General features: G+C 44.2%; 1 protein-coding gene across 2 annotated transcripts; it reads right to left on the minus strand.

Moving 5' to 3' along the window:
• Positions 1 to 461: 461 nt before the first annotated feature.
• LOC123169285 (ELMO domain-containing protein A) lies at positions 462 to 12,248 on the minus strand. Of its 2 annotated transcripts, none has more exons than XM_044587124.1 (9): positions 11,839 to 12,248; positions 9,924 to 10,033; positions 9,460 to 9,528; positions 1,574 to 1,689; positions 1,423 to 1,477; positions 1,219 to 1,339; positions 1,089 to 1,136; positions 919 to 1,013; positions 462 to 843 (listed from the first exon to the last, which is right to left on the minus strand). In XM_044587124.1, the coding sequence occupies exons 1-9, from the start codon at positions 11,972 to 11,974 to the stop codon at positions 745 to 747; spliced, it is 849 nt and encodes a 282-aa protein (XP_044443059.1). In that variant the 5' UTR covers positions 11,975 to 12,248; the 3' UTR covers positions 462 to 744. The 2 variants fall into 2 exon arrangements, with proteins under 2 accessions (XP_044443059.1, XP_044443058.1); XM_044587123.1 differs by having other exon boundaries at positions 1,089 to 1,151.
• Between the last annotated feature and the right edge of the window lie 1,517 nt (positions 12,249 to 13,765).

The raw sequence follows: 13,765 nt of genomic DNA on the forward strand, positions 1-13,765 counted from the left end.
GTTTACCTTGTTTAAGTTTTCGACACTATGGTGTCGAAGGGTATGCAGTAAGAGATGATAGTATGACACGGAGTATCTGAGCTCGAGCTCAAATGAGCTTGGATGAACACTAAAATCAAAAAATAATCAAAAAAATCATCATGATATCACATTCATGGAAGGCTTGACAAAAAAAATCGATGCTCCGAAAATGCTACTATCAAAAGCATTTTGAAGCACTAATTTTGTTTTTTTACCACGCCTTTCACCAATGTGATCATGAAAATTTGCAAGCACTTAGAACATTTTTCAAAGTCTACCACAAAAAAATTACAGATTTGTTTTTTGATTTTACTGTTTATCCAAGCTGAAGGGAAGCCTTGGCGCAGCGGTAAAGCTGTTGCTTTGTGACCATGAGGTCATGGATTCAAGTCCTGAAAGAGCCTCTTGCAAAAATAAAGGGAAAGGCTGCATACAATAGATTCAAAGTGGTCGGATCCTTCCCCATACCCTGCGCAAGCGGGAGCTATATACACCGGGCTACCCTTTTTTTTTACTGTATCTTCATTTGAGCTCGAGCTCAGAATGGTACTTTCGTGATAGTATGTGTTTCTTTGCAGTAAAAGATGCTTACGGATTATGCATTGCCTAAAACGACATTAGTCACTTACAAAACGTGTCTCTTTATATCCTCTGAACAAGGAAAGAAAGGGGTCTATGCACACGCATCATGAGCTCAGTCATCGTTTCCAACTGATATGGCCGCTAGCAAAGCAGTCTGTATGATGGCATATCTTCAATCCTCAGCACATCCTCCAGCAGAAGCTCCTTCTCCAGCTGCGCTCGAGTTGACTTCAGTATCTCCTGGTAATTACATCAGTCATAAGATCGATCAAACATGCAATCTGAAGATTTGCGGGTAGAAAGGGTGAGACGTACATTGAAGTCCATGTAAGAAGCGTTCTTCTCTACCCACTGCTTGTCCATCACAAGGAAAGCAACACAGTAGAGCAGATCAAATGCCCATTCATCCTCTGGGACAAAACAGGAAGCAATGAGAATTTGTTGAAAATGATTTGAAAGCTATATGTATACTGCACTGGTCCTACCTGAAAGCATTTGGACAAAAACAGCTTTGACGAACGTTCTCGGTTTAGCTGCAATTGATTTCACTGCCATAAATTAGTAAAATTACAGTTTACAAACTGGATAATTTCGCATGTTTCGGTGCGAGCTTACTGGACTGGAGATCCAGCATCTGCATGATCATGAATGTGATATTTACACCAGCAACTGCAAACGGGTACTCCCAAGTGGCTCGATTGCCGCTTTGTTTCTGTAGTAGCCTCTGAAATGACGCCTGCACAGATAAATCAGTGGAGGGTGGTCAATATTCATCATAAGAGTAGGCAATGAAAAAGGCAATTGCGGTATATTGCTTACAGAGAATGTTTTTGCAAAGAATAGAAGATTCTCTAGAGATATGAATCCTGCGCCTCTGTAACAAGTGATGCAATGCTGCTTAATTTCATAGAAGAGCTGAATATTGTTAAAGTAAGTCTGGCAAGTTTTAGTTTGGACCAGCGCTGTCTACCTGAAGTCAGTTGATGGATCTCTTCCTTGCCAGCCCATGTCCTTCCACTGTTCAGAGACCAAACCTTCAAGTTCTTGATCAGGGTATGTTGCATACCAAAGAGCTCTCAAGGCTTCCTATTATCATAAATTGATATCCATCAGAATCAGGGAGATAATACTTCAAAAATAATTTGGGAGATAATATAGCTATCCAGTTATCTAATTTGCAGTATCTTATGGTAAATGCCACAAATTTACAGTGCCTTGCAGCCACCGTTTCCTAGTGGAAATTTATGTATCATGAACTCAAATAATTGGGAAATTTCCTAGTGATATGTATAAAATGTAAGATTTCGGTGCGTTTCAGACTACTAATTGGTGTACCGTTCCCTTCCGACCATTAATCAAATATGCATGCATATAATTAGGTTTTTTTGGGGAAACATGGTACAAATGCAGATGATCACACACATACGCACAATCACCCCTATGAACACACACACGCACACCCTACCCCTATGAACATCTCTGAGAGACTGAGCCGATAGATCTTGAGATTAATTTTTTTTAAGTAGCCACAGATGCCTCGTAGTTGATTGGCACACCAATACCGCTGAAAGAGTATCGCCAAAAAACCTGGAATTTACCCAGGAAAATGGGATCACCCGTGTCAAGTCTACGACTTTCACCTGGGTGGGCAGGTGTCGAGGGATTTTATGTCAGATCCTAATAGTGGTACTAGAGGGAGTACTGGAATTTGTATTCGAGGGAACATAACATCAGGACGCCAGGGGTCTTGGACACAGAACACAAAGACACACGATATAGCCAGGTTCAGGCCCCCAATGCAGGTAGAAGCCCTACTTCCTACGTTGCTCTTTCCTTATCTATACGTACTAATAAAAGGAGGCACGTTTCTCTTAATTTTTGGTCCGTTCACCCTATAAAGTTATTTCCTCCCGTGCCTATCTTCTGAGATGGTACTAAATTTTTTGTCCACCCATGCATAAATAAATTTTTGGGCTGGGCCTTCAATCCATACAGTCAAGGGGCCAGCTCCACATCTTTTTTTTTTCTGCGATTGGGCCACAGACAGGGTGTCAGTCCCCTACAAGGGCCAAGGGGCCTGCTCCGCATCTTTTTTTCCTTTAGATTGGGCCGCAATGAGAAAATAAATGCACAAAAATTAGCATTTTCTTTGTAACCTACACCCCGAGTAGGCCGCTGCAGTTACATTACGCATGCTGCATTGGGCCTCTGTTGGGCCTGAAAAAAAACCACCAACTCAATAAGTCGGCTTGGGAATTACCTGTTATATATTCCTTGGAGTTACCTGTTATCGATCAAGTCAATAGGTTGGCTTGGGAATCAATAAGTGGAGGATGAGGATGATGATGTGAGAAGAAGAAAATGAGTCCCGCAAAAGGAAGGAATATGCTGTCCTATGTGGGCTAATTAAGTGGTGTGCAATTAAACGACTTGTTGCATAATCAAAGGAGGTTGCACGTTGTACATATTGGGATTCAGTAAATGGGCGTATGAAACGGGTAACAATGTCTCCTGTTGCAACGCACGGGCATTTGTGCTAGTATATATAAAGAATATAGAGGATTACAATGTAGAGGGAGGGACTCAACGAGTCATGAAGACTCAGCAAGTTCTGATGATGGTTTGATTTCGACGTGAAGCGCCTGAAACCTTCTATGTGTTGTAGGCTAAAACTAGGGCGAGGGAGAGCTCCTCTTCTTTGATACCCCTAGTACTCCTTATATAGCACTAGTTATGAAAGGCTCCATGTCGATGCGATGGGTCGTGCAAGGATAGGAGTCACACACAGTGTCGACGTATAACACGATTTGGTCCTTTCCCTATGTTCCGCAGACTATTTTCCTTGTCCCTTGCCATCATTCAATGACACGTCTTCTTCTGAGGCAGTGGCACTTCCCCGTGGGTCGAGATGCTATCCTTGGGCCTTTTGGGGGGCCATTGCGGCGGTGATGGGAGCCAGGCGATTAGAGAAGATATTGATGGAGAAGCAGAGTTGAAGTTTGATGCGATTAGAGCATCACCAACCGGACATAGCTAATTTGGACACCTATAGGTCCATGGACAGCACCGGCCTGCCCATTTGTTCGTGTACGCAACCCTCCCTCTCATATCCAAACCCCCAAATCCATACACAATCATGCAATGTAGAACACACATACTTCCATTTCTAGCACATAGCTCATACATAGTCCAGACATTGCATAGGGGAGTTCATACATACCATGAGACTATCAAAATGATGGCATGTTAACTAGTTCTTCATAACTAAATTAAGACTATATAGATAGGGGAAGTTAATCACCGACGGCCACCCTTGCCCTTGTCCTATTTGTCGCGAAAGTAGCGGTCGAGGACGCAATAGGGGTTGATGTGGATCTGCTCGGCGAGCTGGATGTGTCAGATGCGACATCAGCCATCTTCACATCCTCTCTCGGGGGAAGGCCATCGAGCGCATGAGTGGGTCGGGCTTGCCGCTTCGCCAAGATCCGGGCACGAGCATCCTCCTCAGCATTCGTCTCGACGGCATGCTGCAACTCCGCGACGTGGCGCGCCTTCGCCCTCTCACGGTGGACACACCATGCATCGACCTCGGACGCACCGCCACAGCTGCTGGATCCAGCGCATCCTGGCCATGGGCATTGCTGCCATTGACCGAGCCACAGAGCCTCTCTCGGTGGCGTGCTGGGACCTCGACTCGGCATGCGCCTGCAGAACAGCGCAGACAAGGGACACGAGCTTACGTCGGATGCGGCGCCACCACTGGATCCCACTCATAGTGGCGAAGAAGGTGCTGAACTGGTGGATCCGTGAGAGGGCGGCTCCGACGACGGAGCTCGGCTATCCTCCCGAGACAGGCGGACCGCGAGCTGGATGACTACGTCCTCCTCGTCCGAGCAGGCGGCAAGCTCCCAGTCGACGGATCCGGACCGACCGGACTCAGGTCCACTGCTTGCCATGTCGGATATGGCCGGAAAGGAGCGAAGAGGGGCGGAGAGGAGCGAGATTGAAAGTAGAGTGAACTGAGACAAATGGCTAGGATTTGGTGGGGTCGGGGTGGGCCGGTCCGGTCCGATGTGGCAGACGCGCCCGAGTGTGTCCAGTGGCTCCAAACCCTCGATAAGGGGGGTGCTGGACAGCCCGGACAGGTATGGAGGGCCCAGTTGGGTGGCATTGTTCTGCTTGGGCCATGTCGTGGCTTTTCGCCTGGACATATAGGGGGGAAGTGGGGGTCCGTTGGAGATGCTCTTAGAGCATCTCTAGCAGATCCCCTATCCTATAATGCCAAAACATATCCCCTATCTCAGAAAGCTATATGTTTTTAGGGGATCAAACTTGCCTCCATCTAGCAGATCCGCTAAAACTTATTCCCTTAAAAAAACGTTTGCCAATTCATCCAACCATTTTCAAACTTATCACAACATATTAATTGAAAACTTGATTATTCAAGTACAGACAATTCAAGTACATATAAAATTAAATGTTTTCAAACTTAAGCATTCAAATTCAAACACAATATTCCGTCCAAATGAACTAAGAACCCAAATAAACATGACGAGAGCACAAAAATCAAGTGCTATGAAGTCGCCAATGGTGCTCCATAAGATCTTCTTGAAGTTGGTTGTGAGCTTCTTGGTTCTCGATGAAGGAAATATGCCCTAGAGGCAATAATAAAGTTGTTATTTACATTTCCTTATATCATGATAAATGTTTATTATTCATGCTAGAATTGTATTAACCGGAAACTTAGTACATGTGTGAATACATAGACAAACAGAATGTCCCTAGTATGCCTCTACTTGACTAGCTCGTTAATCAAAGATGGTTAAGTTTCCTAACCATAGACATGTGTTGTCATTTGATGAACGGGATCACATCATTAGAGAATGATATGATGGACAAGACCCATCCGTTAGCTTAGCAAAATGATCGTTTAGTTTTATTGCTATTGCTTTCTTCATGACTTATACATGTTCCTTTGACTATGAGATTATGCAACTCCCGAATACCGGAGGAACACCTTGTGTGCTATCAAACGTCACAACATAACTGGGTGATTATAAAGATGCTCTACAGGTGTCTCCGATGGTGTTTGTTGAGTTGGCATAGATCGAGATTAGGATTTGTCACTCCATGTATCGGAGAGGTATCTCTGAGCCCTCTCGGTAATGCACACACTATAAGCCTTGCAAGCAATGTGACTAATGAGTTAGTTGCGGGATGATGCATTACGGAACGAGTAAAGAGACTTGCCGGTAACGAGATTGAACTAGGTATGATGATACCGACGATCGAATCTCGGGCAAGTAACATACCGATGACAAAGGGAATAACGTATGTTGTTATGCGGTTTGACCGATAAAGATCTTCGTATAATATGTGGAAGCCAATATGAGCATCCAAGTTCCGCTATTGGTTATTGACCGGAGATGTGTCTCGGTCATGTCAACATAGTTCTCGAACCCGTAGGGTCCGCACGCTTAACATTTGATGACGATTTGTATTATGAGTTATGTGTTTTGGTGACCGAAGTTTGTTCGGAGTCCCGGATGAGATCACGGACATGACGAGGAGTCTCGAAATGGTCGAGAGGTAAAGATTCATATATTGGAAGGTTATATTCAGACATCGGAATGGTTCCGAGTGATTCGAGTATTGTACCGGAGTACCGAGGGGTTACCGGAACCCCCCGGGGGAATATTGGGCCTACATGGGGCATAGGGGAGAGGGGAGGCAGCCCACAAGGGGTGGCCGCGCCCCCTCCCTATAGGGAGTCCGAATTGGACTAGCCCCCCCCCCTTCCTTCTCCTCTTCCTCTCCCTTCCCTCTTTTCCCCCCTCTGGAATAGGAAAGGGAGTCCAACTAGGATTGGGAGTCCTAGTTGGACTCCCCTCTTTGGCGCGCCCCTAGGCCGGCCGCCTCCTCCCCTCCTCCTTTATATACGGGGGCGGGGGGCACCCCAAAGACACAACAGTTGTTTCTTAGCCGTGTGCGGTGCCCCCCTCCATGGTTTACCACCTCGGTCATATTTTCGTAGTGCTTAGGCGAAGCCCTGCGCGGATCACATCACCATTGTCGCCACGCCGTCGTGCTGACGGAACTCTCCCTCGACCCTCTACTGGATCAAGAGCTCGAGGGACGTCATCGTGCTGAAGGTGTGCTGAACACGGAGGTGCCGTACGTTCGGTACTTGGATTGGTTGGATCGTGAAGACGTTCGACTACATCAACCGCGTTACATAACGCTTCCGCTTTTGGTCTACGAGGGTACGTGGACACACTCTCCCCTCTCGTTGCTATGCTTCCCCTAAATAGATCTTGCGTGATCGTAGGAATTTTTTTGAATTACTACGTTCCCCAACACTCGATCCTTCAGTGTGCTTGCAGGAATGCTTCGATCCTATTTCGACTATGTTCTAGCTCCACTTGGACACCATTGCAGAGAATTGAAAATCCTCTGGGCCCTCTTTCTCATCCTTGATGATAGTGTTGTGCAAGATAACACATGTTGTCATGATCTGCCATAGGATCCGAGGCTTCCAATATTCACTAGGGCCACAGACAATTGCAAAGCGTGTTTGAAGCACACCAAAAGCTCTCACGATCCTTTCTCGTAGATTCTTGGCACGTCGCAAAATGAGATTTTTGTGTCCTTTAGGACAGTGGACTGTCTTCACAAATGTGACCCACGGAGGATAGATGCCAATGGCAAGGTAGTATCTCATGTTGTACTCATGACCATTGACAACGTAGTTGCAAGGTGAATTGTCACTAGCAACAAGCCTTGGAAAAAGAGGAGATTGCTAGAGGACATTGAGATCATTGTGAGAGTCAGGCATCCCAAAGCATGTGTGCCAAATCCACTGATCATGGGATGCAACTGCCTTAAGAATGATGGTTGGATCATGGCAATGCCTTTTGTACTGATCTTGCCATGCCACAGGACAATTCTTCCATGTGCAATTCATACAGTCAATGGATCCAAGCATCCCTTACCAAGCTCTCTCTTCATTTTCTGCCATGAGCCTCTCGGTATCTTCATTAGTGGAAGCCCTCAAATACTCCGGTCCATAGATCTCGATCACAACTGCGTAGAATCGTCTCACACACTCGAGGATGAGAACTTCCCCAATGCGAACATAGTCATTGATGGCACCGGTCGAACATCCACAAGGAGGGACTCGCATGTCTGTTATAACCTTCAACTATGAACTTGCACTTGATGTTCCCGCTGCACTCCTTCTCAGTTGAAACCAATGATCATGTTTCTCCATAGCTTTTATAATGGTGTTGAAGAGATCCGGGTGTATCCGGAATCGACGCCAAAAACATTAAGGGAGATATATTGTATTACATAAAGTAATCCCTCATAAGACCATCCTGACCCATGATGATATCTCGAAGAAACAACCTTCGACCAAACTGGAACCACACCTCGGTCTCCTAAAATCTTCCTCCATAGCAACCACGGAAGTCGCCAACTCATATTCATCATCTTCTTCCTCGTGCGATGATGAATCTTCGAAGATCATCTCCCACAACATCTTGATCTACACATTGGAGAACTTAATGATCCATTTGAGACCTTTCTTCGATGAAAAATAGGAAAAAATGAAAAACCCGTAAAGGCAAATTGACAAACACCTTGTGGGTGGACGGGGTCGGAGAGGCAGTGCCCGACGACGTAGCTCAACCTAGGTCCAAATGGCGGTGGAGAACACCAGCGACACTGCTTTGCAGGCCGCAGATGGGGTTTCTAGTCGTGGAGGCAACGAACTTCGTCCAGGATGTAGGGGCAGTGACGGCGACGACACTCTACTTAGCGGTTCCGGTGCTGTCGGCCGCGTAGGGCTTGCGCTTGACCTTTCTACGCCATCTCCAAGGTCAAACAATCTGATTCCCGTCGAAAACAAACCTCGTGGCGACCGGGCAGAGTTACACGGCGGCGGCGGCGGCGAAAATACCGATTCCAGCACCAACGAGTTTGGAGAAGCTGCGGGGGAGGGCAGCGGGGCTGCGAGATGGTGGCACGGAACGGCTCCGTCGTCTGAGGGTCGACGACGGTGAGAGGCGAGTCGGCGCCGAGGGGAAGGTCCGGTGGCCGCCTAAATATCCTGAGAAACTGCATGGATGGTTGCATTTTAAGGGATGGAAAGTTATATTTTGAGGGACCTGTTAGATAGGGCTTAATCCCTGAAATCAGAAATTTTCCACCAAATATAACTTTTGGGGATCTGCTAGAGATGCTCTTAAGTTGGTTGCTACAAATATTAAGAGGTGGTAGTAGAATAGACCGACCCTATATCTGTACTATTAAAGGGGAGTTGGTAGGTTCGCCTCACCTCCACCCTCTGTTTTTTCCTCCACACTCCCCCTCCTTTTCGTTTTCCTGTTGATTGTTTCGGTAATCTCAACCAATGCCGCACAAAATAAAAACGTAAATGGAGTAACTTGGAATAATGTCGTACTTTCCCAAAACCACGCCCTACATTAACTCGATCAAATCAAATCAAATCTTACCAAAATCGATACCTCAACTAAACCACAACTTTTCTTGTCTTCCCCTACCCATACCCAAATCAAATCAAATCTTTACCAAAATCTTAACTCAATCAAAACTTTCCTTGCCTTCCCTTACCCATACTTAAATCAAATTAAATCTTACAGAAATCTAGAATATGGTGGGTGTAAGGTATATGTCAGACAAGATTGATGCTGAACCACTAGAATATGTATGTCCTCGTTGCAACACATGTGCAGTTAGCTAGTATTATAAATATATCAGTTAGGATGGTCTTAAAAATTAGAAGTGTGGATTAAAATAGTCAAGACTTCTACATTTAGTAGTAGATATAGTTACCTGATGATCTCGCCTTGAGTGATCAAAATAAACCTTCATGCGGTGCCTCAACCTCTGAAGCCTTTGTTCCTGTAAATGGCCGGCCAAAAACAGTTAGCTAGTTTGTGTCTTATACAGCTAAATAGTTCTCTATAGTTCTCTGAATTGGGCCATTCAAGTTAACACATTCGAAGATAAAAATCTTATGAAGAGAACTATGACTTGTCCACTTAAATTGTCATGTCTATCCCGCAGAGTTTGATTGTGCATGGAAGGTCACAGACTAGGCTACCTAAAACTCGTTGCACATGGGGAGAGGCTAAAGACACAAAATCAAGGTTAGCTATCAAGGCTAAAGACACGTTGATGAACATGTTGTGGTATTTGCTATCTTAAATACTGGTAAATTCAACGATCAGTGGATTTCTTGACCCCAAAAGCAAAAAACTGTTAACAAATCTTTGCAACGTTCTGATATAACAAACCTGCACCGGTGTAAGGTTCACGCATATTCGCTCATATGCCCCTTTCCTTTTGATGCATACACAAGAGAGACTTTTCCCTATCCATCTTGGTGATCCACATGACGCCTCATCTGCACAAGAACAGGCACATTCCATTAATAAACACTCAACATCAAACTATCGAAATAAAGAATTTTTATAATACTCCCTCCGTCCCAAAATAAGTGTCGTGGTAACTAAAACCATGACACTTATTTTGGGACGGAGGGAGTACTTAGAAATAATTTTCATAATAACCAATGCAAAATGACTAATAAATACATACTTCGTAATTGTCATGTGCATGCTGGAGCAACACAAAAACAAAGTTAGCTATCAAGGCAAAAGACACGCTGACGAACCTTTGTGGTCTATTCTATCTTAAATACTGCTACCTCTGTAAAGTAATATAAGACCTTTTATTACTCCCTCCGTTTGTTTTTATAAGACGTTTCAGACAGCTTGCTTTGTACTATTTTGAACAGTGTCTGAATGTCTAAAACGTCTTATATAAGTGAACAGAGATAGTACTTTACAGAGGGAGTATATTTTTTGCAGGGAATCTTAAATACTAGCTTGTGTTTCTTATAAGCTAATGTATCCATTATGATAAGATCAGACAAGGAAAATATTTTTGTAGTCTACCTAACTTATACTGCCCCTCACATTGTGCTACATGTTTATAATCTGAGATACACCCCAACACCAAGACCCCCTATAATTTCTCACCAAACGCTCTCTGATTGATCGAGAAACTGTGGAATGGGCAATCAAGGTTGAGATTTCCTACCAAATCAGCCGCGCACCACGATTACTTTATGTGTGAACCTGACTGAAACTAAGCATCCCAAAAGCGCAAGCAACTGTTAGCATACCATACTGTTCAAGTAATGGACAAACATTTTTTGTGGATGTGCAATCACAATTGATTGATGTGGTCAAGTCATATGTAATCTTAGAACCAAAGAGCCGCAACAAGGGGGCATATGTACCGAATTAGCATGAAAAGAGTGGAGAGGAGCATACAAAGTAAGTCTGACGGCTTTAAAGTTCCTACAAAAACTAATACGCTAGGTGTTGTCACGAGACTATAACAGGTAATAACTTTTATAGAAGTAGGTAATTAATTAATCTAGCATTGCAAGATTTCATTGAAGAAATCAGATCTTTCGCCTAAAAACATTTGGTCAACAAACTGCTAACGCCAAGACGGAGATCGCGAGAACAATGAATGTGAAAAAAAAAACACTGCAATAATTTCTTCATTGGTGTGGACGATGCAATGACAGAGACATAAGATTGGAAGCTCAGTACACCTTCCCGCAAAAAAAAAAGGGAAGCTGAGTACACCGTGAGTGGGGAGGATAAGAAGTTAAGAACCATGATTGAGCGACGACATTCTCCCAAATGCGCAAGCGAGTAGCAGTTCTTTCAGTACGATTTCTCTAGGGACCTGCAATGCTGACTTTTGCTGCGCGTACTGAACATAAAAGATTGAGGCGACATCGATTGGCATGCACATCACAGTGACATGACAAAAATATAAACACACATCAATGCTTATCAAGACGTTGAAAATGGTAGACGGGACAAGGTACCATAGAAACTGTGATGCAGGATTACACCACCGGCAGAGTGAGAGAAAGGTAAGAACACACACATCTAACAACAGAGGAAAGAAACTAGCATCAGCGATTCAGTAGCAGCAACCACAGCGCAATATTCGAAAAAGCGAGGAATAGTCCTTGTTTCAGGAACAAGAAGAAATGGCAGAAGAGGTTCCTATATAATGCAAAAAAGAACAGCTAAAACTACACGCAGACGCAGGCACCAAACATTGCAAACAGGCAAAATTAAATAAATAAGCAAATGAGTGAAGGAAGGAAATGAATCTTACCGGGAGATCCAGCTGCCTGAGAGGAGCCACCGGAGCATCGCGCCACCGGCCCGGGCGGCATGAACGTCCTGACAGACAAGCATCCGCCGTGGCGGTGCTGCGTCTCCGCTGCCGCCGGCGTTGTGGCCGCCTCCATTCTCCTCTCCTGACCAGCAGACTATTGATCTCGCAAGCCAAGCACGACTGCAACGTGTCGCCGACTTGCTGCTGCTGGTTCTTTCTTGCAGCAGACGCGGCGGCGGCGGCGGCGGCGTTGTCGCTGAGAAGGGAGGGGAGACGGGCGATGTATGCACAGAGGGAACTTGGGAAAGAGAAATAATGAGAGAGCGGGGCGACGGACGCAGGCGGGCGGCACAGGGAGCGGCGGGCGTCGTGTAGCTGGCCGTTCCGCGGAGGAGCACGTCGCCTTGTGCCTTGTCGCCATCTAAACGGACGCAGACTGCAGCGCCACGATTTAAATAGATGCAAATACACAGGCGATGCTCAACTTATCCTATAGCCACTTTGCCACAACTTGTAAATTACACCTTCATTTTATTTAACACAGTACAAACACATATGCTCATACATACACACATAAACTCACGCTAGAACACCTTCAAAATACTAAGAGGAGACATCATCTTGAGATTGACGAAATCATCACAAACGCCTTCATGGTCAACAGGAACATCTTCTCCTACTGAACACACATTAGCGGAAGGCCTGAAATAAATTCATAAAAATACAACAACATAAGAAACCTAACCATCTGAGTGACCCTTAGTTCATTTATAAAATACACCTTCGGTGTCAATACTTGAGTTGAGGTGTAAATAGGTGTTTTTCTCTGCATGCACGTGTTAAGAAATTTTGAGCCTACGAGGGGCGAAGCCAGAATTTAGGCATCTAGGGATGAAGTGACGAAAGAAACTGGGCATAACAAATATATTGTAGTCCCAAGCCTTGCATCTCCAACCGTCTACACATTTGTGTTTATAATCATCTAGATCAAGAGGGCTCATTTGTTTGAATAGAATTGGTGTTATTTTTTCCATTAGCTGCTTGACGGCCCTGTTAGAAATTTAGAACTATCATGTTAAGCTTAACCAAGTTTACTCTCGAATGGATGCATTGTTTTCTTATGCATAACCACTGCCAGAGTATTTTTGACAGATCCCTCAATGGGGTATTACGGCTAAGCGAGTAGATCGGAGGGGAAGCAGGAGAGGGTTTATCCAGGTTCAAGCCCTCATGATAGAGATAAAATCCTACTTCATGCTCGTGTTTATTGAACAAGGTCATTGCTTGTGCATTGCTACGGGAGCCAAATAATTTTTAGCGCAGCAATAGTACATGAAAAATACATGATTATCTAATATCATCTGACAATCAATCTAATTTTACAAACATGTTATTTTTTAGCCACAATAAAATACATAAGCAACAATTTTATGTCACATTGTCAAAAAAAAGTATGAACAAAGCACAGTAAACATCATAATAACCAAGTTCTTCAGAGATGCGTGCAGTCCCGTAGAAGGGGTTCAGCTGTCATGGACTTTCTTTCTTAGCGAGTAGTCCGCATGAGGTTTATATGTATCCGTTTTCAACTGGTTTTCTGTTAACTAACTGGGCAATTCTCTTCTTCTTAATTAATCGACGAGGCAAATTTGTTACCTCCGTTTCAAAAAATAACCAAGTTCAAACTAAAGGAAAAGGAGTTGGCTATACAATTAATATGGAGGACAATGTCAAAAGCTAACATTCTATCGAGGGATGCAAAGTACTCTCTCTGTTTCTTTTTAGTCTACATATAAGATTTGGGCCATCTTTCTAAAAAAATATCAACATTTACAATACTAAAGCTATACGGTATGAAAATCAATTTGATGATGCATCTAACAATATTGATTTCATATTGTGAATCTTTGATAATTTTTTCTAT

Source organism: Triticum aestivum, chromosome 7D (genome assembly GCF_018294505.1).
Source record: "Triticum aestivum cultivar Chinese Spring chromosome 7D, IWGSC CS RefSeq v2.1, whole genome shotgun sequence".
NCBI lineage: Eukaryota > Viridiplantae > Streptophyta > Magnoliopsida > Poales > Poaceae > Triticum > Triticum aestivum.

What these genes read in the sequence shown, in the direction of transcription:
- LOC123169285 (XM_044587123.1), bottom strand. Translation starts at nt 11,974, where the DNA reads ATGGAGGCGGCCACAACGCCGGCGGCAGCGGAGACGCAGCACCGCCAC. An exon ending in TCAGGCAGCTGGATCTCCCG is followed by an intron (nt 10,034 to 11,838) that starts GTAAGATTCATT and finishes GTTCTTGTGCAG; the next exon opens with ATGAGGCGTCATGTGGATCA. An exon ending in CTTCTTACATGGACTTCAAT is followed by an intron (nt 844 to 918) that starts GTACGTCTCACC and finishes TGTAATTACCAG; the next exon opens with GAGATACTGAAGTCAACTCG.